Source organism: Micromesistius poutassou (assembly GCF_964030765.1).
Source record: "Micromesistius poutassou genome assembly, chromosome: 17".
Classification (NCBI taxonomy): Eukaryota; Metazoa; Chordata; class Actinopteri; order Gadiformes; family Gadidae; genus Micromesistius; species Micromesistius poutassou.
The window spans coordinates 16,219,327-16,246,998 of record NC_140287.1 but is presented as its reverse complement, the minus strand read 5'-3'; the positions used below and the strand labels follow the sequence as shown (position 1 = coordinate 16,246,998).

Sequence of the window (27,672 nt, the reverse complement as noted above, 5' to 3'; positions counted from 1 at the left end):
TAAAATATTCCCGTTGGCCAAGTCCGACCTAAGTCTCACCGTTGGCGATAACCTGATTGAAATCAATACGACAAGAACGCATGGCTCAAAGAGCGCTTGTTGTAGTCCATCTTCGGAAAATTGTAGTTCCACGCTAGAGACGCTAGAGGTCAGCAATACTCGCCGTCGCGCAATGACGTCGGTTAGGAAAAGTGGAGTCAAATTCATTTTAAACAGTGCTGTCTTTTCCTATGTTCGAAAGGAAGCACCTTTTCATCTCCCCTTGACCCGATGACGTTTCCCACTAAGGTTAAGTAAAGGAGGCATAAAAGTTAGGATATTTGACTATTCATAGAGGCCCCCACTCTCCCCTTACCATTATGTCAATATCGTTTACGTCTTGTTTTGATTTTCAATTAATGTATTTTACACATAGAATTGGCCAATGTTTTTATATTTCAGTTTGGATTGAATCCAGTTTGGATTGTAGCCTACAATTCAAACAAAAATACTTGAATATTACAAAAAAATAATGAACAGAACAAAACACCTTGAAATTATATTAATGGGTCGTGAAATGTTTGGGTTTTCAGTTTTCATTGTATTTGAATAGTATGGTGAAACAGCTGTTATAACTTTATTATGCTGTTGTCGATATAGTCGTGCTCTATTAATAATTGTTTTTATGAATTATTTAAATCAGAGCTCCCCTCCCACGCACGGTGTGAGCATCGAATGACCTTCACGCGTTATTTCCCGATCTTTTTCAATAATATCCCCTCGCATATAAATTATAATCCTATATTATTATTAAGCGCTCCTCGGTTTGAGCCGCGCAGAGCTGTGAGATCTGATCACGACGCAGGCAGAGCTCGTGAACTCAAAAAATGTAGTCCTAAGGCCACAAAATTTGATTAAAACAAACTTTTTTTTTTCTATTATTTTCCTTTTTTTAAATACATACGTTCATCATTCCTTAAATAATTTAATGAAATTGTCTTCTACAAACTCCACCATACTTTTTGATCATGTCCCTAGGTGCCCCGGTGATGATTTCCGTTTTAATAATTTTAAGCTAAACTCATCCCCAATATTGTCTCTGAGGTCCAGTGTGTTTCTTAAACAAGTGTTTTGTGAATTGAATGTCAAATCTTTCCTCCAACCATGTCCTTCACGACGACTCCTAGAGTGGACGGAGCTGCTGCTTATGATCTCCAATGTTCCAGCATATTCTCCCTGTACATATCTGTTCCAGTTTGTTTGTTGTTGATGGGCCCGTGTTGTAACTCAAGTACTGTTGTAACAGTACAGCACAGCACAATTTGAATTTGCTCAGCGAGTCACTCTGGGAACGAGCAATATACTCACTCATGTTCTCTCATGTTCTGGCCCAGAACATGAACCAATCACATCGGTGTATCTGATATAGGCGGGGCCAAAAGCGTTGCTGTTTTACCGATCGGATACGGCAAGTCTCATCTATTGGTTAGCTCCGCTGGTCTGGATACGTCACCCCTTGTATTCTTCATATTGGTCGTAGTGTTATCCAATTGCGTGCAGTGATATTTTCAAATGCACGCTTGGTGCCGCCCCTCGAGTTGGGCCATTTTCATTACTCGTTGTCAGACCCTACAGCATTCTAGATGTGGGTCTGGCACATTTCCAGGCTACATCAGCTGGTTAATAATGTTTCAAACAATAAATACACTGCACACACGCATTAACTGAGGAACTCACGGTGTACAACGCATGGTTGTCATTTTACAAATAAAAGTACTACTACTCTTGCCCCAAAGTTAGTGCTGTGCTGACGGTCCGGTGGGTTCAGCGAGCGCCCCACTGGCCGAGAACCTAACGGCTGCGGCCTGCGGGAAGGTGTGGCTGGACGACCAGCCCTGCCTAGAAAGGTCTAGCCCCGCCCACACTACTATTTCAGCATACCTGTTCCGGTCGAGAAGAAGGAAGACTGAAAGTCCATCATGTCGGTGAGTGTTGAATGTACTGAGGAGTGAAATAAGTTTTGTTGCAGATAATTGTTGTTGTTATGAAGCTAAACTGTAGGTTTATTACGGTATATTTTACAGGTCCTGAAGCCTAAACTTGGCATTATTTATCCATGTTCAGTTTTCATGGACATCGGGTCTCATTTCCAAGTGAGCCAAGTGTGTTATTTATCATCGGAGACCATTTTCAACACTTTTAATTCAGTCCTTCTAGTTGCAGAAATCGCTGGTGCTAGGCTAGCGCAAGTCGAGGGGAACTGCTAGCCTGCCAATAAAAAGTTTTACCCACTCCTGAGGCAAACCAATTATAATGCCAGACTATCGATGTAAATGTCTGTGTTGATAAAATAGTGTTCGAAATAAACTTACCCTTGCATCGCATTGCATTTAGTTTATAATCCCTGTAGTTAGAAGCAAGCTATGGCAGTGGCGGACTGATATTACCTGGAGTGCGCTTCTCTGTTTACCTTCTGCTGTAGTGAATTGGTTGCTACACCGGAGCAGAGTGAAATTCCGCCGCTACTGAGAAAGTAGTCCCCCAAAATGTAATGTGATCATTGCGATACAAGGATAGTTTTATTTCTAATATTATTCTATCAACACAGACATTTACATCGATAGTCGGGCATTATAATTGGTTTGCATTGGGTGTACACCAGCGATTTCTGCAACTATGACTTTCATTTCTGCAGTTGCAAGTATTGCAAGTTCTGCAATAAATACAATAATTTTTTGAAGTTGCGAGTTTTTGAAATCATTGGAAGCGAGTCGAGCTGACCTCGCCTGCTGTACTGTAGCCTATATATGTAGGCTACTGTACTGTATATAATATTGGTGAAACACGACACTGCCAATGTGGCAGTTCCATGCGCAACAGGGATTACTAAAGGTTACTGTAGTGGCAGCGACTAGCGTCAGGAGCAACATCACTATGGTAGAGCTAAGAAGGTTCTACGAGCGCTTCAGACCAACCTTATCAACGAACGACGTAGGCTATGAAAGAGATTCGTAGTAAAGAACATTTCGGGAAACACAAGTGATAAGGTGTTGAGGTAGAACTTAAAGTAGAGGTTACGAATGACGTAGCATTAAGAAGGCTTTAAGAAGATTCCGGGAAACCGGGCCCTGGCTCGTTGTTGATAACATGCCTGTGATTAAGGGGGAAGGGTCAGGTGTGGTTCATCATGGGGGTGGGGGCCGAGACAGAGCTACATGGAAAAATATGCTCCAAACGCACTTTTTTAAGCACTTTGAAATGTTACTGTTTCATGACAAAAAGGACAGGTCTGGTATGTAATGCAGCAAGTTTCGTCCAGAATGAAACACGATAAAGGTACGATAAAGGTATTGGATGTGGGCGGGGCTGGACGTCCAACTCCGCCTTCTCGCAGGCCGCTGCCGTTAGTACTTGCCCTGGCCTGAGCTGCACTCTTGGGGGGGGGGGGGGAATTAAATTCATGTGAATAGCAGCAATCGACATTCATTTAAGGGGGTCTTTTCATTATAATAATTCTGTTAACACTGATAATTCAGTGTTATTTTTATTTTTGACATTCATACGGAGGGGTAGAAGAAGTCAAAATACAAATAACTTGGAGCTAGACAACAGACCATTAAAGCTAGAAAACATTTTAATCTATTATCAACAGATCACGATCAGTAGAGCTTGTTTTGTCAGCCTTGCCGTTGCTGTCCATTGACATTAGTAGTACAGGTGCACATTGGACATGAGGCTCACATAAAGTAAACAAAAACAAGAAAAAAAAATTTTACACACAAAACTGTTTTGATTGTAACATCATAAAGCTATGTTTAGCGTTACCAAATCATGTATTAGAGGGGATGCCTTTCGAGAATCATGTATTAGAGGGGATGGAAGCCAAATACTGATCAAACCAAAGGTGTACATACTGGAGACAAATTGTATTAATATTGACACATTTCCATGTAATCCTCATTGAGTGGATATTGATGTCAGAATAAATGGCAGAATAAATTAATACAATCCATACCTTACTTTGAATGTAAGAGCACCTGTCTGGTGCAAGGGGCACATTTGAAAACAGTTGTTCAAGTTCATGTAAAGATTCAGTCATACAACAGGGTGCTTATAACTCCACTTTCAGTATCCAGTTCAATCCAGGTAAACAAAGCCAACATGTACCGCTTGCTTGCAGACCACTGCTGCTCATCTTACACTCTACAAGTGTATAATAAGGCCACAATATCACAGTGGGCAACCTTTTGATAGAAAAAGTAAAAAATATGTGTCTGTAATCTCACATGGCACATAGCAGATTAGATAGGCAGCTAACCTACTCCGTTTGTCCCTTAGATTACATACATAGTAAAAATAGAATTCCACCCTGAAGATAAATGCTATAGATTATTAATCCATAATCAGTTAGTGATGTACGTCAAACCGGCCAAAGGAGCCGGTCGTCTTATGGAATTACATGTGAGACCGAAATCGTGCTAAACAGGAAGCTAGCACCCTCACAGTGTTGTGAAGGTAACACCAACAAGCCCCTCCTTAAAGACAAGCCCCGCCCCTAAAGACAAGCCCCGCCCCTAAAGACAAGCCCCGCCCTAAAGCAGGTGGCTTTGATTCAAAGTGCAAAAAGTTTCCCTGTTCGGTTTCCTCTTTCTTTTTTCGACCACATTGCTCTAAGGAGTTCAGTCAGTGGATTCGTTGGTCCATTTGTCACTGATGTGCACATTCCCCCGGCTGGTCTGCAGCCATGTTCCCTGTGTTCTGGATGTCCTCCCTCTTCTGCTCTATGGGGACCTGTTGAAAAAATTAAAAAGTTTCAGTTTTGTTTTGAGTTGATGCAGTAAATACGTTTCACCACCAGGTGGGGATGGATGCTTGGTTTGGGATTTTTTTTTAAATTTTAATTCAATGTAGTTACTACTGCTACTGTGTTTAAAATAAAATCTAGCCCTTCTCAGTAGGTTTTTTTACTGTTCCGTACTGTCTCTTCACCCTTTGGTTTAATGTGTTTTCACAGGGGAGATACAATACAACTTTATTAATCCTCCGTAGGAGAAATGCGTTTGTTGCAATAGCCCAGCAGCAGTAGAAAAACACAGGATAATAATAAATACTATAAAACGGGTGGCTTAAATCAAGCGATCTGATTGGTTCCCAACTGTTGTATATTGAGCGTATACACACAGCTATGACGCCTGTTCAGTTTACAGAGTTCCGTATCACTCCGCGCCTAACTCAAACTGTTGTTTATTTATATATAAAAGCAATAGCATAGTTCACTGAAGCCTAAAAACATGTTGATTGCTGGAGAGGGTGGAAATGTTGTAAAGCAATAGGCACACGGTGAGTGAACTGCTCGATAGTAGGCTAAATTGCCGGCGAACCAAGCTACCGTCTCTAGCCTTCTCTCTGAAGGACGCTACAGTGTGTTGCATAGCAACCGCCATGCACTTTGCAGGCAGCCAGGAGGGACTACTTTTTTGTATTCGTTAAAAAAAATGCTTTTCCGACTTTCTCGCTTTTTTAAAATTGAGGGCGTCTATGACATTCATTTCGCCATACTTACGTAACCGTTTTATAAAAGCAATAGATCACTTCAGTCAGTGAAATGTGCTCATTATACCACAGTTAAGGGGCGCTGCGCGTCGGGACGGCGACAGCCTGTCGTGATCTATTGCTTACAATACAATACAATAAGAATACAAAGTACTAACACAAACAAAAGCAGACGCTAAGGGAAAATGCTAAACGATATGCGATAGGTAAGGAGAAGACAAACAGAACAAACAACAACAAATAACGACAAAAAAACAAACTGGGTGATACTGCAGGGAGCTGCCACCTGCTCATCTACCCTACACGACGCTTCAACAGCTCCATCACACTCATAAAACAGCCGGAACATGAGACACCCCGACCTCTACAAAGGACTGGGAGGACATGTGAGCTATAGAGAAACCTGGGTTGCTTCTACGGATAATATGGATTCGAGAGGACAAATCAACAGACCAAAAGTATTTTTCCGATGACGTTTGCTTGTAAGTCAATGCGAATAATTTCACGTGTGAAACAAAACACGCGTTGAAAATGTTAGAGCCAGCCTTAGCAGCTTCTGACAGGGCTGGCCTATACAAAGTATAGGCATTGAAAGTGTTGTTAGTGAGTGGGAGCTGGTGGCTGGACGACCACAGCCGCCGGTCAGCCAGCAGCACCGACGGCTCCACTGATGAACGGATAATGACGGGGGCTCAGGTTAGGGTTAGGGCTAATGCCATGTTGGGACAGGAGCTCCCAGACACAGGATGACTGGGACTAACCACACCACTGTGTGTCTGTCTCTGTCTGTGTCTGTCTGTGTCCGTCTGTCTGTGTGTGTGTGTCTGTCTGTCTGTGTGTGTCTCTGTCTGTCTGTGTCTGTCTGTCTGTCTGTCTGTCTCTGTCTGTGTGTCTGTCTGGGTGTCTCTGTGTGTCTGTCTGGGTGTCTCTGTCTGTCTGTCTGTCTGTGTGTCTCTGTCTGTCTGTGTGTCTGTCTGTGTGTCTCTGTCTGTCTGGGTGTCTCTGTCTGTCTGTGTCTGTCTGTCTGTGTGTCTCTGTCTGTCTGTGTGTCTGTCTGTGTGTCTCTGTCTGTCTGTGTGTCTGTCTGTGTGTCTCTGTCTGTCTGTCTGTCTGTGTCTCTGTGTGTGTGTCTGTGTCTGTCTGTCTGTCTGTGTCTCTGTCTGTCTGTGTCTCTGTGTGTGTGTCTCTGTCTGTCTGTGTCTGTCTGTCTGTGTGTCTCTGTCTGTCTGTGTGTCTGTCTGTGTGTCTCTGTCTGTCTGTCTGGGTGTCTCTGTCTGTCTGTGTCTCTGTGTGTGTGTCTGTGTCTGTCTGTCTGTCTGTGTCTCTGTCTGTCTGTGTCTCTGTGTGTGTGTCTCTGTCTGTCTGTGTCTGTCTGTCTGTGTGTCTCTGTCTGTGTGTCTGTCTGTGTGTCTCTGTCTGTCTGTCTGTGTCTCTGTGTGTGTGTCTGTGTCTGTCTGTCTGTCTGTCTGTGTCTCTGTGTGTGTGTCTCTGTCTGTCTGTGTCTGGTCTGTCTGTGTGTCTCTGTCTGTCTGTGTGTCTGTCTGTGTGTCTCTGTCTGTCTGTCTGGGTGTCTCTGTCTGTCTGTCTGTCTGTCTGTGTCTCTGTGTGTGTGTCTGTGTCTGTCTGTGTCTCTGTCTGTCTGTGTCTCTGTGTGTGTGTCTGTGTCTGTCTGTCTGTGTGTCTCTGTCTGTCTGTCTGGGTGTCTCTGTCTGTCTGTCTGTCTGTCTGTCTGTGTCTCTGTCTGTCTGTGTCTCTGTCTGTCTGTGTCTCTGTGTCTGTGTCTGTCTGTACCTGGTAGAAGAAGTGGGCCTTGTAGTTGATCCACTTCCTGACCTCGGGCCGGTCCTCCACAGACAGCGAGCGCACGGCGACCTGCGAGGCGGCAGCGGCCGGCATGTCGAACTCCACCTCCAGGTGGCGCTGCGGCGCCCGGGGAACCTCCTGGTCCGAGCCCAGCTCCAGGCGGCAGAAGAAGGTGTGCGGGTGACCCAGTGCTGGAGAGGAGCAGAGGAGGAGTCACACAGAGCAACCAAAGAGGGCTTACAACTAACTAGCTCTGTTCTCCGCACAGAGCTTAGCCAGCAAACCAATTTAATTGATATGTTATCCTCCCCTCGATCCCCTCGATGTATATTTGTTATTCATTAGGCAAGGCAACTTTATTTATATAGCACTTTTCATACACAAGGCAGACTCAAAGTGCTTCACATATAAACATTGTCATACAATAAAATAAAATAATAGATTATTTAAGTAAGTAAAAAGTAAAATAGATAGAAAATATAGGCAAAGTTTAAAAAAAATTTTTTTAGAAAGGCAAAGTTAAAAAAAAATGCATTTTACAAAGTGAGAAAATAAAGGCAAAGTTACTAATAAAATAAAAAATAGAAGCATTGTAGATTTAAGATTTAGCAGAAAGCTAAAGCAAACATAAAAGTCTTCATAAAATTATTATTATTGTTTATTAGAGTTTGGTGTAGAGCTATCTCAGCTCCGTGGTTAAAGGTTCAACGACTCAACGTGATGCAAATGGGCCCACGCTGTCTGCAGGAAAGGCGAATAAAGAAGCGTATTCAAATGTAGGCTCAGCACTGTGGGGGTAACCTTCACAGAATGCGGGATGGAAATGTGTGAATGTTACAGAACGGTGTTACACGTCAACATTAACCTTAACATAACATTAACTAACTGAATCATGGAGAGGGAATGAGGGCAAGAAATCTGATGAGAGCAAAAAAGAAAGGCAGCATAAGCAGGCAGCGCTGGGGGTGAACTAACAGAAAGGGGCTGAAGAGGAGGGGCTGTGGGGGGGGGGGGGAGGGCTGTGAGGGGGGGCTGTTGGGCTCCTCTGGGGCTGTGAGGTAACTCATGGTGACAGCCGCCATTGTGTGGTCCCAGGACAGTGCTCCATTGGGCAGCCCTTCACTGAGGCCTGGGGGGGGGGGCACGCAGCCCTGCACTCACCCTTCAGACCCCACAGGGGGCAGGCGGGGGTGGGGGGGTTGGCCTGAATAACACTGCAGTGATCGGGGGTTTGAGGGTTGACCCATAATCCAACGTGAGCGTGGACCATTCTCCATAGGCTCGCAACGGCTTAACGAGCAAGTTCAATCAATTAACCACTTTCTACTAAATGAGTCGGAGGTGACATCATCCTCCTTGCTGGGCCTTTTATATGAATATAGAACCTCCGTAAGTTCCAATGGAATTAACCTCTGTTGAAAGGGTTAATCACACGTCCAACGCATGCACTAACGCGCACATCACCACCTGATCTCCCTAACCAGCAGCTCATGTTGAGGTAAACACTCATTAGACTCTAGAGAGAGGGTCCAGAAAACACTCATTAGACTCTAGAGAGGGGGGGGGGTCCAGTAAACACTCAGACTCTAGAGAGAGGGGGGGTCCAGAAAACACTCATTAGACTCTAGAGGGGGGGTCCAGAAAACACTCATTAGACTCTAGAGAGGGGGGGGGGAGTCCAGAAAACACTCATTAGACTCTAGAGGGGGGGTCCAGAAAACACTCACTAGACTCTAGAGAGGGGGTCCAGTAAACACTCACTAGACTCTAGAGAGAGGGGGGGTCCAGTAAACACTCATTAGCTCTAGAGAGGGGGGGTCCAGAAAACACTCACTAGACTCTAGAGAGAGGGGGGGTCCAGTAAACACTCATTAGCTCTAGAGAGGGGGTCCAGAAAACACTCATTAGACTCTAGAGAGGGGGTCCAGAAAACACTCATTAGACTCTAGAGAGGGGGTCCAGAAAACACTCACTAGACTCTAGAGAGAGGGGGGTCCAGTAAACACTCATTAGCTCTAGAGAGGGGGTCCAGAAAACACTCATTAGACTCTAGAGGGGGGGTCCAGAAAACACTCACTAGACTCTAGAGAGGGGGTCCAGTAAACACTCACTAGACTCTAGAGAGAGGGGGGGTCCAGTAAACACTCATTAGCTCTAGAGAGGGGGGGTCCAGAAAACACTCATTAGACTCTAGAGAGGGGGTCCAGAAAACACTCATTAGACTCTAGAGGGGGGGTCCAGAAAACACTCATTAGACTCTAGAGAGGGGGTCCAGAAAACACTCATTAGCTCTAGAGAGGGGGTCCAGAAAACACTCATTAGCTCTAGAGAGGGGGTCCAGAAAACACTCACTAGACTCTAGAGGGGGGGGGTCCAGTAAACACTCATTAGACTCTAGAGGGGGAGTCCAGAAAACACTCATTAGACTCTAGAGAGGGGGTCCAGAAAACACTCATTAGACTCTAGAGAGAGGGGGGGGTCCAGAAAACACTCATTAGACTCTAGAGAGGGGGTCCAGAAAACACTCATTAGCTCTAGAGAGGGGGTCCAGAAAACACTCATTAGACTCTAGAGAGGGGGTCCAGAAAACACTCATTAGACTCTAGAGGGGGGGTCCAGAAAACACTCATTAGCTCTAGAGAGGGGGTCCAGAAAACACTCATTAGCTCTAGAGAGGGGGTCCAGTAAACACTCATTAGACTCTAGAGAGGGGGTCCAGTCACCTGAGTTCTTGTCGGGGAGGCAGGGGATCCTCCAGACCACCGCTTTGAAGGCCGGCTCGTATTTGGCGACGCCCAGCGTCACCCTCATGGCGGGCTCCGCCCCCGAGGGGCCGGCCGAGCCGAGCCCCGCCCCCTTGTTGAAGCGCGCCTTCAGGGAGCGCTCCCCCCCCACCCCCTCGCGCCGGAAGTTCTTGGCCCAGATCTCGGGGATGGGGTAGCGGATCTGGAGGACACGGAGGTATAGAGATGTAGACATTGAGAGATGTGGATATTCATAGATGTGGCTATTTATATATACGTAGATATTTATACATGTAGATATTAATACATGTAGATATTTATAGATGTAGATATTTATAGATCTACAAATATCAACATCTATAAATGTCTACATGTAGATATTTATAGATGTAGATGTAGATATTTATAGATGTATGTGTGGTGTATATATATTTAAACATGATGAAAACAGATACAAATAATACAATTAAAAAAAAACATTAATGTAAACATGAGCGCTGTCAAAATGACACGTTCATTTTTGCGATTGATTCTAAACACCGACGATCATTTATTATATCAATATACAAATATAGAACTCGATAAATAAAGGGCTGTATTAGAGTCTCACCACCGCATCCTCACAGGCCGCGGCGTTAAGCATCATTTATTATATTAATATATAAATACAGAACTAGGTAAATAAAGGGCTATATCAGAGCGTCCCTCACCACCACGTCCTCACAGCCCTGAGCGTCATTTATTACATCAATATATAAACATAGAACCAGGTAAACAAAGGGGGGCAGTATCAGAGCAGCGTCCCTCACCACCACGTCCTCACAGGGCACAGCGTTGAGCCCCTCCCCGCCGCCCGGCGTCGCCATCAGCAGCCAGGACTGCAGCACCACCTCGGCGCCCGCCACGGCGGCGGTGGTGCGCAGGCTGAAGGGGAGGCTCCGCCCGCGGAACGGCGTGCGGAAGCGCAGCAGCTCGAAGCGGCAGCGGGGCGGCGGCGTGAACGTCACGGCGCGCGTGGCCAGGAAGTGGGCGGAGTCGGCGTGCTGCGGGTGCAGCTGGGGCCCGTCCAGGCGGATCCAGCAGGTGGTGCTGTTGGGGACGATGTCCCGACGGGACACCAGCTCCTTACCCTTCACCTGGGGGGGGGGGCGGGGCATGGGGCCATTAGTGAATGAGTTAACTCCTCCCCCTTCACCTGGGGGGGGGGGGGGGGCATGGGTCATTAGCGAATGAGTTAACTCCTCCCCCTTCACCTGGGGGGGGGGGGGGCATGGGTCATTAGCGAATGAGTTAACTCCTCCCCCTTCACCTGAGGGGGGGGGGGGGGGGGGGGGGGGGGGCATGGGTCATTAACGAATGAGTTAACTCCTCCCCCTTCACCTGGGGGCGGGGGGCATGGGTCATTAGCGAATGAGTTAACTCCTCCCCCTTCACCTGGGGGCCAACATGAGCACCACTAGTTAACATGAACACTATAACCTTAGTTAACATGAACACTATAACCTTAGTTAACATGAACACTATAACCTTAGTTAACATGAACACTATAACCTTAGTTAACATGAACACTATAACCTTAGTTAACATGAGCACCACTAGTTAACATGAACACCACTAGTTAACATGAACACCACTAGTTAACATGAACACCACTAGTTAACATGAACACTATAACCTTAGTTAACATGAACACCACTAGTTAACATGAACACTATAACCTTAGTTAACGTGAACACCACTAGTTAACATGAACACCACTAGTTAACATGAACACTATAACCTTAGTTAACGTGAACACCACTAGTTAACATGAACACCACTAGTTAACATGAACACCACTAGTTAACATGAACACTATAACCTTAGTTAACGTGAACACTACTAGTTAACATGAACACCACTAGTTAACACCACTAGTTAACATGAACACCACTAGTTCACACCAGCAGTTACCCTGAGTTACCTGCAGGTCGTTCAGGCCCAGCTGGCAGCGCGGCTGACCGGAGACCAGCGACAGCACGCTGACCCGCGTGACCACCAGCTGCCGCTGCACGCGCCCGTCGCCCGCCGCCACCGTCCCGTAGAACTCGTCCCGCACCTCCACGTGCATCTCCTCCTCGGAGGGCTGGAGGGAGGAGGGGGGTGGGGACGGACCGGGGGGGGCCGCGGGCCCCGGGGAGGAGGGGGGCCCGGGCAGCCGCCGCAGCAGCTGCAGCAGCGAGTGTCTGAAGCTCAGGTAGTCGTGGTAGCAGGGCGTGGCCAGCTTGACCAGCTGCTGGCGCAGCGGCGAGAGCGCGGCGGGCGGCTTGGCGCGCCGGCGCTCGCGGTACTGCAGCAGCTCCACGCTCAGCGTGTGCACGCGGCCGCCGCCGGCGTCCTCGCCGCCCTGGAGGCGGGGCTCCGACACCTGGTGCTGCGGCAGCAGGCGCAGCGAGCGGAAGGGCGCGTCCAGCCCGCGCTCGTAGAAGAGCCGCAGGGCGCCGTCGTCGGAGAGACGCACGTAGATGGGCCCCCAGTGGCGCGACGACATGATGTTCTTCTTCTCGGGGATGCGGAGCAGCATGGCCCAGCCCTCCTGGGGGATCATGTGAGGAGGGAGATAGGGCTCCTCCTCCTCCTCCTCCTGCTCCTGCTCCTCCTCCTCCTCCTCCTCCGGCCGCTCCAGAGCCTCCTCGCCCTCCTCCACGCCCTCGTCCTCGCAGTCGGGGGCACCCGGACCGCCAGAGCCGTCAGAGAGCTGCAGGCCCCTCAGGCCGTCCAACTCGTGCAGCTTGTTGGTGATGGGGCCGTCGTGGATAACGTCTCCTCCTCCTCCTCCTCCTCCTCCATAGGGGAGGAGTGCCGGAAGGTTCTGTGACTGGCGCCTGCCGGAGCCGAGGTCCACATGACGCCCTGGGCCCCCCGGGGCCTGCCCGCCGTCAAAGAAGGCGCTGAAGGGGTTGAAGCTGGAGGGTTTCACGTCGCTGAAGGCCTCGTCGAAGAACGGGTTCCTCTTGGCGTAGGAGACGACGCCGCCGTCCACGGGGGGGCGGGCGCCGGGCGGCGTGAGGTCCAGGAGGAGGGAGGGCCTGAGGGCCGCGTGGCTCTGACCCCGGTTCTGGCTCCGAGCCCTGGCGACGGCGTGGTGACCGTGGTTACCGTCCTGGAGCCCACGAGGAGGTATGGGGAGTACGGTGTCCGGCGGCCTGACGGGAGAGGGCCGCGGCGGGGGGGAGAAGACGGGAGGCGGGGGGCCGCTGCCGTCGTCGTCATCGTCGTCGTCGAAGGTGACCCAGGAGGTCAGGCGGCCGGCCGGGCGCGCCGGGCTGCCGGCCGTCTGCGGGCCGGCGGAGCTGCAGCTGACCGAGTCCACGTCGATGCCCTCATCGTTGGTGAACGGGCACGCGTCCGCTGGAGAACAGGGAACCGTGGGGAAAAGGAAGTGCACACACACGATTATCAGCACAACTGTGTGTGTCTGCGTCACGTGAGCATCGAGCGCAAGGACTCGGCTGCACTCAAACGCACGGAGACACAATCAGCAATCATCAGAGGGAAGTGAAACTGGGAATAGCAAGCGTATTTGTCTGCAGAGCGTGGAAGTGGTTTTAATACCATAGGTCTGTTATGTGTTACCCTAAAATTTTAAATTAAAAATAATAATAAAATCCTAAATGTGTGGTTGAAAGCCTGCAAATAAAATAATAATAATAAAAAAATTATAATAAAATTATTAAAAAAAAATCCTAAATGTGTGGTTGAAAGACTAATCTTCATTGGGCATTATGTCCAGTACTTCGTATGAAGCATGGCTTTTATTTTTCATAATTTTAAGCCATCGGGTAAGTATGATGTGGCCCTGAAGGAATTTTTTTGCTTTGACTGTAGATTACTTTTATTTGATCTTTGATTGCTATGATCTTTTTTTTATCTTTAAGCACAGAGCACATACAGTATCCTTGAACGTCACTCCCACCAAACTGGACGCACACGAAACACACAAAACCTCATTGTGCGACGACTATTGGAACCCTGACCTCATACCCCAATCCTACTGGGGTCAGGATGCGGTTTGTCCCACTGCAGTCCTCCTCTAGAAAAGGGAGTGCAGTCCAGGGTCCCCTGGTGCCCATAACCTACACATTGTCTTTATTCAATGTCTTCACGGTGGGACGGAACGTTCCAGAGAACTGAATGAATGCGTCAGAGTTGGTAATGAAGGCAAGTAATTGCTTTTCTGGGCGGGATACTAATTGCCCAAGAGAGAAGGACAACACACAAAGACACTGAAGCAAAAAAACAAGCAAAAAAAGCAAAAACACACACACACACACACACACACACACACACACACACACACACACACACACACACACACACACACACACACACACACACACACACACACACACACACACACACACACACACACACACACACACACACACACACACACACACACAAACGGGCGAGGAAACCCTTTCAAATACCAGTCAGTGACAGATGAGTGACCTCTTTAAAAACAAGGTTGTTCTGAAGATTCTTCAAAACAGCATATATATATATATTTTTTTTAATCAGCAATGAAAAATGAAAAGACAAGGATATAAATTGGATGTCATGTCATATTGGTGTTTGAATAGAATGTGGCAGAAACAGGTAATCCCATATAGAGCCACAGCCCGGGTCCTGGACCAGTCCAGACGTGTTTATTCCTGATCCAACAGGATTGGGAACACTCCAGGGAATGTGGAACGTTCTAGAAGCAGTCAGCTGGCAGCCACTGAACACCAACATTCAACCTTTAAGCAATCCGACTCAACACTCAAAAACACACACACTCAAAAGACCCCCACACACACACACACACACTCAAAAGACACCCCCCCCCCCACACACACATAGACAAACACACTCAAAAGACCCCCCCACACACACACACACACTCAAAAGACCCCCCCCCCCACACACACACACACTCAAAAGACCCCCCCCCACACACACATAGACAAACACACACACACACACACACACACACACACACACACACACACACACACACACACACACACACACACACACACACACACACACACACACACACACACACACACACACACACACACTTGGATTTTATGGAAGCTTTGGTTATATTAAAACAAAGTTTTTCTAGTTTTCCTCACCTCCCTCTTTCTCAAAATGTCTACGTAAAAAAAAAAAAGAAAAACATATTTCCTGGCCAACAGGCACTTTCGTCACGCCCTTCCATTTCATTCCCTGGTTTCAGCCCCGGATAAACGGATTCCAGCACACTTAATGACTATATGTGGGAAGAAAAGAGTCATACTTCTAACCAGGCGTTAAGGAAATGAGCAGGAGACAAACCACCGCACCCTTGGCTATCGGTTCTATGCAAACACAACAACTGAGTGTGCTCCTCTGAACCGCGACAAAGCAGAGCGCAGCAGACACAGACATAGCTCAAGGGGAGAGGTAGCGCGCTTAACGCTACAAAAGACACACATGAAAGCTGTGTGTGTGTGTGTGTGTGTGTGTGTGTGTGTGTGTGTGTGTGTGTGTGTGTGTGTGTGTGTGTGTGTGTGTGTGTGTGTGTGTGTGTGTGTGTGTGTGTGTGTGTGAGAGAGAGAGAGAGAGAGAGATCCTTGGGCTTTGCAGGGCTTGTCTGGACCTGAACCCCGACCCGACCCCTTCTTCCCTCCCTACTTTCACATCTACATCTATGACTTTACATTTTCCACTGAGATGTAAACAGGAAGTTTGAGAAAAGAACCTGATCTTTTTCTGACTAAATCTCAATTCCTGACCACATTAGTCAGAGTTTATGAGGCGACAACATAAAGAGATGCCGACAAGATGCTGACCACTCTCCCAAGACTCTTTGTTCTTTGATATTTGATATTTTTCAAATGAACATGCCGGGAACAATGTTTAAAAGTATTAATGTTGTGTCACAACTATTTATTTTTAAACTGCTGCAGATGCTGCTGTGATGATGATAACCTGATAGAACTAAATCTGACATGAAAGAAAAGTATGTCAAACTACTCCCTAGACCTGATACTATAGAGTCCTCATCCAGACACAAGGATGACAGCCCACTGCTAATAACAGAGCAGGGGGATCCAACACTGCACATTACAATGCCCGGTATGAAGGGGCATATTAATGTAGTGTGTACAGGGGGTGCATTTGGTACGGGACAGTCCCTGGGAGGGTGTGTTGGCAATAAGTGATTCATTGACTTCGATGCCAAGTGTGGATCTGGCTGGTTGCTTCACAGTGTGTTGTTGACCCTGGACATATCGATGACGACCCCCCGACACGTGTGTCAGTGTGCGTCAAGCAGCATACATGTGTGAAAACCCGTGAGCAGACCCTCATGCGTTAACCGGTGATGTGCTCAGCTGATCTAGTCCTGTTCTAGTGCTGCTGCTAAGCCGTCGGCTGTAGGCTGGCCCCGCCCCGCCGCAGCGTTGAGCTCCGTGGGCAGGAGGCCGTGAACGCCCACGTCCCTCCTCTGGACCAGCAGGAGTTGAGCTTATCTTAAAGCGGTCCCTCCGGTGTCTTCTCCCTAAGCCATTTGTTTAAAACATGTGATTATTTGCACACACAACACCGACAGTCTGCACCCACGGTCCAGAAGCCTAGCCTTGACGTTTGTGTCTTTGACAGAAAATAAAGAGCGCGGATAAATCATGAGAACAACACACACATGCGTGCGTGCGTGCGCACCCGACCACACGCACGCACGCACGCACGCACGCATGCAGGCACACTGCGCTATCTAATCTGGTCCTCTGAGTCAGGTATCCACCCTTCTAACATCGCCCTTCGACGAAAGAGGAGATGAAATGTATAAGTAACGTATAACAACATAATGTAATCTAAGAAATGTATTTTGTTTAACAATTGCGTGACATTTACAGATTAAAATGCCCTTTGTGTATGGCTGTCAATAAATATTACAGCCGATACTGACGTACTCCGTATCAGCTGTAAAGTGGCAATCTCACAGATCTTCGTTACGTTCGTCCCTTGGCAAACATGGCCAAGAAGCACTTTAGCACTAGCTCGTCATCACCGCTCCTCTGGAACCCCCCACCGTGTTACCCCTAACGCTAACCCTCCACAGTGTCTTTAGCACTAGCTCGTCATCACCGCTCCCCCACCGCTTGGGGATGGAGAACGCGTCTCGAACTGACCCTCTCGGATTTTAAGGGATGAAGAGAAAGTTGCAAGCGACACCAAGTTCGTAACATTCATAATTCTGCAAATGCAAGGGCTTTCATCAGTGGGAAATAGCTCAAGTAACCACCGTGTTACCAGAGATGTATAGTAACGACGTAGAACTACTTCACTACTGTACTTAAGTACTAAAATGCTGTATCTGTACTTTACTGGAGTATTATTTTTTTCTCCTACTTCACTACATATTTTTGATGAGTTTAATACTTTTACTCCAATACATTTTTCATGTGCTGAATCGTTACTCATTACAATTATAAAAATGTTATCCCATTGATTTCTATCGGAAGACTCATTGCTCGTTGGCCGGAAACGGAAAGGGGGGCTGTTTACGTTTGGTTGTAGTCTTTTCGTTCGGTTCTCCGTCTCAACAGTAGAGCTAGAACCGAAAGAAAAGACTAGAACCAAATGTAAACAGCCCCCTTTCCATTTCCGGGCAACAAGCAATGAGTCTTCGAACAGAACTCAATGGGATTTACAAAATGCGATAAAATAGCAATCTAACACGACAGAAACTGTATTTCGCTACAATACTTGATTTGGAACATCAACAAACACCACTAACCACTCGGTGAGTTGCACATTTCTGAAAACAAACGTTCAGGGTTGTTTTAAGGACACGTCACCAGCCATTCTGAAGCAGGCAGGGGCAATTCTAAATGAGCCAAATACCCGAGACATGACCAATAGTCAAAATGTCTGTGTCAACCACTCTATTTCAACCTAGACAAACCAGAAAGGGGGCTCAATGTTAGCCGTTTTCTTGGAATACCCCACTGGTCTTTGAGATGTTTTAGTTGTTTGTTTTTACATAAAAACTTGTATGTGGCCTTCAACAGCTTTAAGACAGCTCTGTATGTATTCCTGTCCTTGTACTGCTGCTACAGCCAAAGGGATTGTGTGTCCTTCGGTTTAAATATTTGAGATAATATAAACAATATGATATTCAAACTTTTGACTGCTTTCTTTAATATAAACATAACACAATACTTTTACTTTCAGTACTTGAGTAGTACATTTTAAAACAAACTACTTGCAATACTTAAGTACAAAACATTTAGAATACTTTAGTACTTCCACTTAAGTGGGGTGTTTAAAGAACACTTCTACTCAGGTCACTTTTTTGATACAGTACTTGTACTTTTACTTAAGTCTGGGTCTCTAGTACTTTATACATCTCTGCGCGTTACCCCTAATCTCCTCCGTGTTACCCCTAACCCTACTAACCCTAACCACCACTGTGTTACCCCTAACCCTACTAACCCTAACCACCACTGTGTTACCCCTAACCCTACTAACCCTAACCCTAACCACAACCGTGTTACTCCTAATCCTACTAACCCTAACCCTAAACACCACTGTGTTACCCCTAACCCTACTAACCCTAACCACCACTGTGTTACCCCTAACCCTACTTACCCTAACCACGACCGTGTTACTCCTAACCCTACTAACCCTAACCCTAAACACCACTGTGTTACCCCTAACCCTACTTACCCTAACCACAACCGTGTTACCCCTAACCCTACTTACCCTAACCACAACCGTGTTACCCCTAACCCTACTAACCCTAACCCTAAACACCACTGTGTTACCCCTACTAACGCTACCTCATTTGGACATTTCAATGAACACGAGAGATCTTTGAGATTGACACTTTCCGTTCTGCTCGCGTTCGTCCTGTCGTTCTGTCTGAGGCGTGCTGAGCGAGGTCAGACTCCACTTACCGCGTGTGAGCGCCGTCTCCTCGGGGCCGGGCTCCCCAGAGCTGAGCTCACAGGGCGACGCCCCGCTGCTGGCCAAGCTCGGCTCCGATTGGCCGGTCCAACTGCTCTCTGAAGTGGGTGCGGTGCTCCAAAAGCTGGCTGTCGAGCAAACACTGTGGCGGGCTGCACAGACGCACAGACGCACAGACACACACACACACACACACACACGTCAGAGAACGCCCCAACACAGTGGTGGACCACATCTGAAAGCTGTGTTATATTTAACTCCCTGCCTTATTTTATGTGCTTTGATTTAACAAAATGTAAAGGCATGGAAATACAATTGTTTGCCCTTGACTAACGTTGCTCAATTATTTTGGCTGAAACGTTTGCCATTACAACGTGTTGTACATTATGCATAACGCTATGAGTGTTTCCTCCTCAGCCATTGAAGGACAGAAGGTCAGAGCTCCATGGCGTCATTTTAACAACTGTAACTATGACAGCCATATCAATAAACACATCTTACTTATTCAACCAAATGCAGGATTCATTTCTCCTTCTCCCTGAATAGATGCATACTGAGAATAGGGAGGACTTTTCCGGTATTCCTTGTTTCCTCCCATCACCCATCCATCTCTTTATCCACTTTACTTTGACCCTAAATCCCTCATGTCTCTGTGTCTTCTTTAGTTTAATCTAATCTCTTTAGTTTAATCTCAACTCCGTCCCTCTTTCTACGTCCATAAATGAGCCAGATCCGGCGCTTTCTCATCTGCTGGAAAGGAAAGGAAATCCGATAGCGAAATGAAGTCCGTCTGTCAATAACGACGGGGACGTCCCGTCTGTCTGGCCGTTATCAGGCCGTCTAATAATGACGGGGACGTCCCGTCTGTCTGGCTGCTATCAGACCATATAAAAACGACCCGGTCACACCGGCTCCTAAATGTCTAAAATGAAACCTTTTAACCATCGGTCGAAGCGCCTTGACGCTTATCCGCTAATAAAACAACAACGAATTGAGAGCTATGAGTCACAAAAGGTTAAAGGTGGCCGTTTCCAACGTTAACTCACGAGACACTAGGAAGTCCTGTTCCCCGCTGGAGTCATCACAATGACCAGCACACAAAACAAAACAGGAGGCGGCTTTCTCAGATTAAACACGCCTTGTGTCAACTGTAATCTAGAAGGGCCTGGCCTCATTGGCACAGAAACTTGGCCAGCCGTAGTATAGTGTAAAAAGGATCCAATCAACACTGTACCATCAAGGAAATAAGGCTAACCAGCCCAGGCTCCGAGCCTCCCATGACGCTATAACACAGGTGGACTGCTATATCCAAGACTACTAACTTACTGATCACAATCGTCCTGATACATAATGTAAAGGAAACACAATCAGGACATGGACTCATTTCCATTGTGGTCCCTGTTGTATTCCATTGCAAAACAGGAGCCATAGCGCAAACGGCAAAAAACACAAAAGCTGCTTTCAGACATACGTGTAAGTCCTGATATTCTCCTGATGGGCCGTATGTCTGCACAATATATCCTGACATTTGTACCCTGAAATTGCCCTGAAAAAAATATTACCCCTGAGGTAGTATTTTCTCTGGAGGAAATGTAAATTACCTTATGTGGGAATCAGGCGTAGAAACCTCACCTTACACCACGTGAGGGGGCGTGTTGATGACGCATCTGCATGTCATTGAGTGGCCCCCTAAATGATAATCAGCCTGTTGCCTTTTGTTCGCTGCATGGTTAAAAAAAATTTACATAATTTTTTAGAATATATATTATTATTATTAGGGGTCCTACGGAATCCGTAGGAAACCTATTGTATTCGTTAGTATTATTATTATTTTTATCCTGACTTTTTGGCTCCAAAAGTTATAAAAATTGGCAGGCTTGTAGAACTCTTAAAGTTAGTAAAGGAATCAAAAGATGGGCCAGAATAACACATAGGTGGCGCTATAACAAGGCCTTGAAGTTCAGGACTTCAACAGGCTGCCATTACCACTAGGAAGGTGCAATTTGTATGAAACTTGGTATACATGCACCATTTCTCATGATGAACAACTTTCACATTGCAACCCATATTGTCAGACCATTGGGATATAGTGCAGTGACCACAACTTGACCAAACACCCACACATTAACTCCTTTGGTGCTGAAAGCTCCAAACTTGGCACACATGTACCAGGTCACTGTGGGACTATAGGGTGATCAAATAATAGCAATAAGGCAAAAGACGGCAGAGATATGTATTTTAAAGTGAAATACATGCATATGTATACAGCTCTACAACACGTTTAAACAGCTCCAACATTACATCCAAAACACCTAGGCCCAGCTGTTGAATGTGGCTATTAAGAGGAGATTCCATAGTATACCCATGCCAAATTTGAAGACTATATCTGAATAAACAACCAAAAAACATTAGTTTGAAGTTCTCCCTTCTGAACCATGGCCTCACTACAATGCAGGATGGGCCTTAAAGGGGTACACACGTTATTTCGCAAACATCCGTTTGACAGTTGATTTTGACACAGTAGGCTTTAGTAACATGGTTGGTGATTGTTTTGATATGTTAACTGCCGGAAAACCAGTTTTTAAGGCATACCAATGCATATTACCATACCAACCAAGCTCACCATACCTCCACATAGGAAAGACTTAAATTTCTCAAAATATACTCCAATCTTCCCTTGGCAGTCTACGGTCATACTGTCATACTGTCATATTGTCGTTCATACAGTCATACGGTCATACTGTCGGTTATACAGTCATACTGTTGGTCATACAGTCATACTGTCGGTCATACAGTCATACTGTTGGTCATACTGTCATACTGTGGGTCATACCTTCTCACTGTCTCTCCCCTCACATCATATTTAATGTGGTATTTGGATTTCAGAAGAACTAGGGGGCAGAAGGTGCCTTGGCCAGGGAAGTTCCCCTTGTTATTGGTATGGCCCAATCAGTCCACCTGGGACTGATTGGCTTATTTAAGGGGAGTCTCATTTTGTGGCTGGGGGGAAGGTGCTGGCTTGACAAGAGGCCAGTACTAGAGCACATGGTATATGTGGCGGCTAGGCTGATGGCTAGGCTGATGGCTAGGCTGATGGCTAGGCTGATGGCTGTTATACCGTAGGACCCCGTTATTGTTGCTGGCAACTATATTTATTATTATTATTATTATTATTATTATTTACAACAGTTATCCGAACATTATAGGGTCCCGGCTTTCCCAGATCCTTCCCTGCCGTTGATGCAGGTTCAACAGCAAAAACGCTCTTTCTCTGCTAACGCAGTCGTTCACGACTCCTTTCTTCTTCGTCGTTTCTTCTATTGTCTCTTACTCATGCTCCAATATTTCATCGATGCTTTGGATGTTGTGGATGCAACGGAATATATGACGCATCATTGTAGCAACATTTAAGATGATTGCGATGAGTTCTGCCCTTTCTGCCTCCGTGCTGTCTGCGGTCAAACCTAAAAAACCAGTTTACAAACCAGAGTGACAGCGGCCGTCCTTATACCGCCTCTTGCAAACTTAGACCCTACGTCATATCCCGCCCTAAACCAGCTGGAGATTCTACTGATGACTGAACGAAACAGATGTCTGCATGTAAAGCATCAAGTGTGAATCACCCTCAGGATCGAACCTCCTGATGTAAAAATGCTCAGAAAATAAGGAGGACACGTGTGAAAATGGCTAAATACACATCCACTGTGAAGAAACATCAAAACACTACGGTTTCAAGTAGCCAGTTTGAATAGGCTACAGCTCACAATGAGTTCACCCCCCGCCCCCAGCAGACTACGGAACAATAGCCGTGATCATCCACACCAAGCACATGCACACACATGCACATCTCAGCGTGTGAGTGACATCCTGCCTCAGCGCCGACACTGTGACCAGTATTTCATTCATGCTGACATCACGACCCTCCTCACCCCCCCCCCCCTGCTCTCGTATTCATGCCATCACAACACTCTGATCTCCCCACCCGACCGGAGCCTCAGTGGATTCCAGTTCCTGCTGTTTCTGCCACTATACCAACTGTGTCCCGCAGACAAAGAGCCCCAGGGGTTCACCGGGATGTTCCAGATGCTATCACGTCCACGTTTCTGTTCACACTGACTGCTTTGCAGACAGCTCCTCCCCCACCCCCACCCACCCACCCCAGGCCAATAATAAATTATCTCATGAACAGGATTCCCACCGATTGGTGTAAAATGACGTACAAGCGTTTGGGATGGTGTTTTGGACTTCTTACGAATGATGACTTATATAAGTACAGTAAGTGGCGCAGTACGTTTGTTGGGTAAACTAGTTGGAATGCAATCCCATGCTGAAACGGTGCCTCCTAGGAAAGCACTGCAGGACTCGCTGGTAGTTGTGAACAGTCTTGTGAAATGTGTTGTACTCGAGAACAGCAAGGGAAGGCAAAGCAATGGTTTGATAGTGCGCCAGTGGATTCGGTATTACATCTGGGTTAGGCCAATGCTATGTTAACCGTCAGACTCCGCTGAGTGCATCAAACAGGTTGGTGTAATTCTATCTTACATGGCCTTCAGATGCCACTATCGCTGCAGTTGTCGCCGTTCATGCGAGAAACATAAAACATTTTTTTAGGGCACAGGCTTCTTAAAAACGGTTCCCTTGCTGAAGGCCTTTCAGATGTTTCATCTGAAAGCTGAGTGACGTGAAAGTGGCAAAGCTTCATTAAACAGCACACTGCAGTGGTCGTCGTCATGCAGTCCAGCATGTGCTCCTGTCTCTTTTCGCCGGCATGCTGTACGGGGAGTGGACGGCTTAGTGATGGGGGGGGAGGGAGGGAGGGGGGGTTGCGTGCCGTACCTTTTACCTGAGGTGGAGGTGGAGGGGAGGGCCAGGGGTTCTCATCGAACAGGACCCAGGAATTCTGTGGCGTGTGCGGAGCCAAGCCACCTGATGAAGTATCGGCAGGGGCGGAGCTAGACTCCAAGAATCCATGATTCACTGAAAAGAATGCATAATGTGATCAGTTTAGACGGCTGTGAATGGCTGCTATGTCGCAAAGGAAATACTTTTCCATGTTTTATTTTCCCAAGTTTGCAAGGTAGGGTGTATTCCATTCCACAAGTTCAATTAGGGTTGTAAAATGTGCATATACGGATGGGAGGTTGAATGTTCAATTTTGTTTAGCCAATTGAGTGTGTATGCCCATCGAAAGACACAACCCACAGATTAACAATATATGTATTTGTTATCATAGCTTCCAGATGCATGTCTGTGGCATGTAACTTCCTGGCTGTTACAATAATCCCGCCTTTCTACGAGTTGAAAGCGTCTGAAGCTGCCAGCAGGCGCTCCATGGTTCTGGAAATAAGTGCTGATCCCTTAGCCTACCCCGCCCTTCATCAGACCCCTGTTCAGACCCCTGTTCAGACACCTGTTCAGACACCTGTTCAGACCCCTGTTCAGACACCTGTTCAGACACCTGTTCAGACACGAGATCAGACACCAGATCAGACACCTGTTCAGACACCAAATGGTTTTGACCAGAAAGAAGCAAGACAACGTGTTTGTTGTAAATGCTCTACACAAATATTGAGCCTGCAATCAAACATTTTGCCCTCCCGTTGTGGATGTACTTATAAATAGTATGTCTACATTATTGGAAAACATTATAACTAGATTGTTTGACTTTGTTGAATAGTTGGATTATATGTACATGGAAATGAGCTGAGGAACGACCACAGTAGGCATCACTCCCCGTCGTCACAGACTTGTGTCACTTCACCGTATCGGTCTCTATTCAGTGTAAATGTGGAATCCACCAATAAGGGAATACACTGTGTGAGATTCTGCTGCCGTTTGTGAGGCTGTACCTGTTTGAGGCTCTGTCTGGTGTCCTGAGGAGGCCTCCACAAACTCCACCCAGCCCACCCGGTCAGACGGACAGCCATTGGCCGCAGTGGCCATGATCAGTGTGTGTGTCTGTACTTGTCTGTGTGTGTGCTGGAAGTGCTTTAGCACCGTATACACACATGCTCAGCAGATTCCACTCATATCTGGATCTGTGGAGGAGACAAAAGAAAAAGAACAAACTCGTTGAGGTGCACAGAAAAGTATTTCAATCCATCTCCTCTACACAACACACACCCACGCAGTGAGGCTAGTTTCATACTATGGCTGGCCGTCCAGATTGGCATAGATCCCACCGTTTTCCCGGGGTACTTTGGAAAATGGCAATTATTGCTTCTGATGCAATCTCGAATCCTTTTGTCAGGTATAGCTCACAACGCAACAAGGGTCTGATTGTTGCTAGCTAGTGCATTTCCAGCAGGGAGGGAAATGCTGCTCACAAGTCGGATATTAAGTCACATGAAAAGTGCAGGAGCATGAGTTTGTCCTCTCCCTCCTTTGAGCACAGAGCCAAGTATCACAGAAAGAGCTAGGAGAGGATGGAATTAAAACAATGCAATAGCTTTCCAGATCACTGATTAAGAATTAATCTGTGGGGGCTGGGCCACATGAAATTATCACAACTATCATATGAGATAGTAACCAACTCATATGATAGTAACCATCTCATACGATAGATAGTAACCATATCATATAATAGTAACCATCTCATATGATAGTAACCATCTCATATGATAGTAACCATCTCATACGATAGTAACCATCTCATATGATAGTAACCATCTCATACGTAAGTAATAATGTCATATTATAGTAACCATCTCATATGAAACCATCTCATATGATAGTAACCAACTCATATGATAGATAGTAACCATCTCATATGATAGATAGTAACCATCTCATACGATAAATAGTAACCATCTCATATGATAGTAACCATCTCATATGATGGTAAACATCTCATATGATAGTTAAATGAGATGGTCACTATCATATGAGATGGTTACTATCTACCACAGATCCACCCTGCGGTACATTCATGTGTAAGCCACTACAGGAACCGGTTGTGGCGTATGGTAGAGAGGAGAGGGTTGTGTTGGGGGGTAGATAAGAGGATAGCCTCAGCATGGGATTCTACAGGAAACAGTTGGGAAATGGGAAATGGGAAGATGGACACACTGCCACTCTCTGATAGCACACACTGTCATAGTAAGATACCAAACTTCCTTCATTTTTTGTATATTAACCCAAATGTGTAGATAAGAAATAATTGGGAGTGAGGAGGAAAAAATAAGTTATATTAGTGAAAGAAAGAAATAAAGAAAGAAAGAGAGAGAGAGAGCAGCGAGCAGGCCAATGTGTGGACGTAATCAACACACCCATGTCCTCATCATCGCAGACTCACAGTGACCGTGGAGAAATCAGGAGGACATAGGGGTATTGTATTGTTCTAGAACCACCGACACCGATATGGACAGGCGCAGTCCCAAACGTGGCTGAGAATCTACTCTGCACAGATTTAAGTAGGAACTGTTGCACATAGGCCTATGGATCTAGTTCTTTATATTTTTGGTTAGTCCCTCTAACCAACAATATTTCCATTATTAGTTCCGATAGATCCAGAGTTTACCGGGAACCCCTGGAGCCCGACGTGACTTCACTCTACCGGGACTCGGGCTGAGCGCTCAGCGGAGATCGGCTCGAACCCCGTCCTGAACCGGCCCAATGACGTCATTCACCGGACCGAAAGTCGCCAGCAGAACATTTGAATAGATCCCTCACACACACACGCACGCACACACACACACATCAGTCGAACAACACACCGGGTTAGGGTTAGGGCAACCCTCTAACCCTAGAAAGGAGCCAAAGTATCTCCCGCTTCAACATTAAGTGCTTTGGCACCAGACCTCTGTTCAGTATCGAGTGTAGTGTCCGCATACCTGCTCAGTGGTTGGGGTCAGCGGTTGGGTTCCGTGGGGGCTCAGAGCGGCTCCCAGCAGAGCGGAGCTTCACGGACGATAGTTCAACTAAAGTCCGGCACACACCGGATGACGCACTGCGTGACTGAACAAGCACCGCGCGCCGCTCCTCCGGCCTGGGATTGGCCAGACGGCTCCCCCGGCCTGTGATTGGCCAGGCGGCTGCCCCGGCCTGTGATTGGCCAGGCAGCTTCCCCGGAATGTGTTTACGGGACAAATACATAGGCGCTCGAGCCTATCCAGTTGTTTATGAACCACGTGGGCTGTTTGTGTTGTTGTTGTTGTTGTTGTTGTTGTTGTTGTTGTTGTTCAACGTGGTGTTGTTGTTGTGTTCTTTCGTATTTTGTTTATTCTTTTTTTTTTAAATAAGATCCAATACAATATTACAATATATCAAGTCTGCGAATCAAACAATGACGCAATATCTGAGGTTTCAGTTCGAGCATTATATAACTAAATAGACCTTAATCGTTATCTTAGACTACGGCTGGACCATGATGACTCTGGATTACGTAGGCTATAGCTAGGCTATAATGCATTGATTTATTTAGGATATTTCTTTCGTTTTTTTTTTAATGAATTAAATGGTCAATTATAATTGCTAGTATAACGCCCTTTTGAATTGAGCATATATGTGAGTGACAGCAAACTAAGGCCTAAAATACTCTCACCGCAGACCCTTCATCATCACAGGACAACACCCGTGTGCTCATAACACGACATTACTTGTGGCTCTGCTA

General features: G+C 46.5%; 1 protein-coding gene across 1 annotated transcript; it reads right to left on the bottom strand.

The window, feature by feature from the left end:
* Positions 1 to 4,525: 4,525 nt before the first annotated feature.
* On the bottom strand, positions 4,526 to 27,001 carry ston2 (stonin 2). The gene is made up of 9 exons (XM_084482077.1): positions 26,894 to 27,001; positions 24,911 to 25,099; positions 23,898 to 24,038; positions 19,052 to 19,213; positions 12,043 to 13,469; positions 10,889 to 11,215; positions 10,059 to 10,281; positions 7,324 to 7,526; positions 4,526 to 4,770 (listed from the first exon to the last, which is right to left on the bottom strand). Exons 2-9 carry the CDS (start codon positions 25,002 to 25,004, stop codon positions 4,687 to 4,689), a joined length of 2,661 nt encoding a protein of 886 aa, XP_084338203.1. The 5' UTR covers positions 25,005 to 25,099; positions 26,894 to 27,001; the 3' UTR covers positions 4,526 to 4,686.
* Between the last annotated feature and the right edge of the window lie 671 nt (positions 27,002 to 27,672).

Coding starts and splice junctions, on each gene's coding strand:
- ston2 (XM_084482077.1), bottom strand. CDS start 25,004: ATGGCCACTGCGGCCAATGGCTGTCCGTCTGACCGGGTGGGCTGGGTG. Junction 19,214..23,897: donor ACCTCCACCTCAGGTAAAAG/GTACGGCACGCA, acceptor GCGTCTGTGCAG/CCCGCCACAGTGTTTGCTCG. Junction 11,216..12,042: donor TGGGCCTGAACGACCTGCAG/GTAACTCAGGGT, acceptor CCCCCCCCCCAG/GTGAAGGGTAAGGAGCTGGT.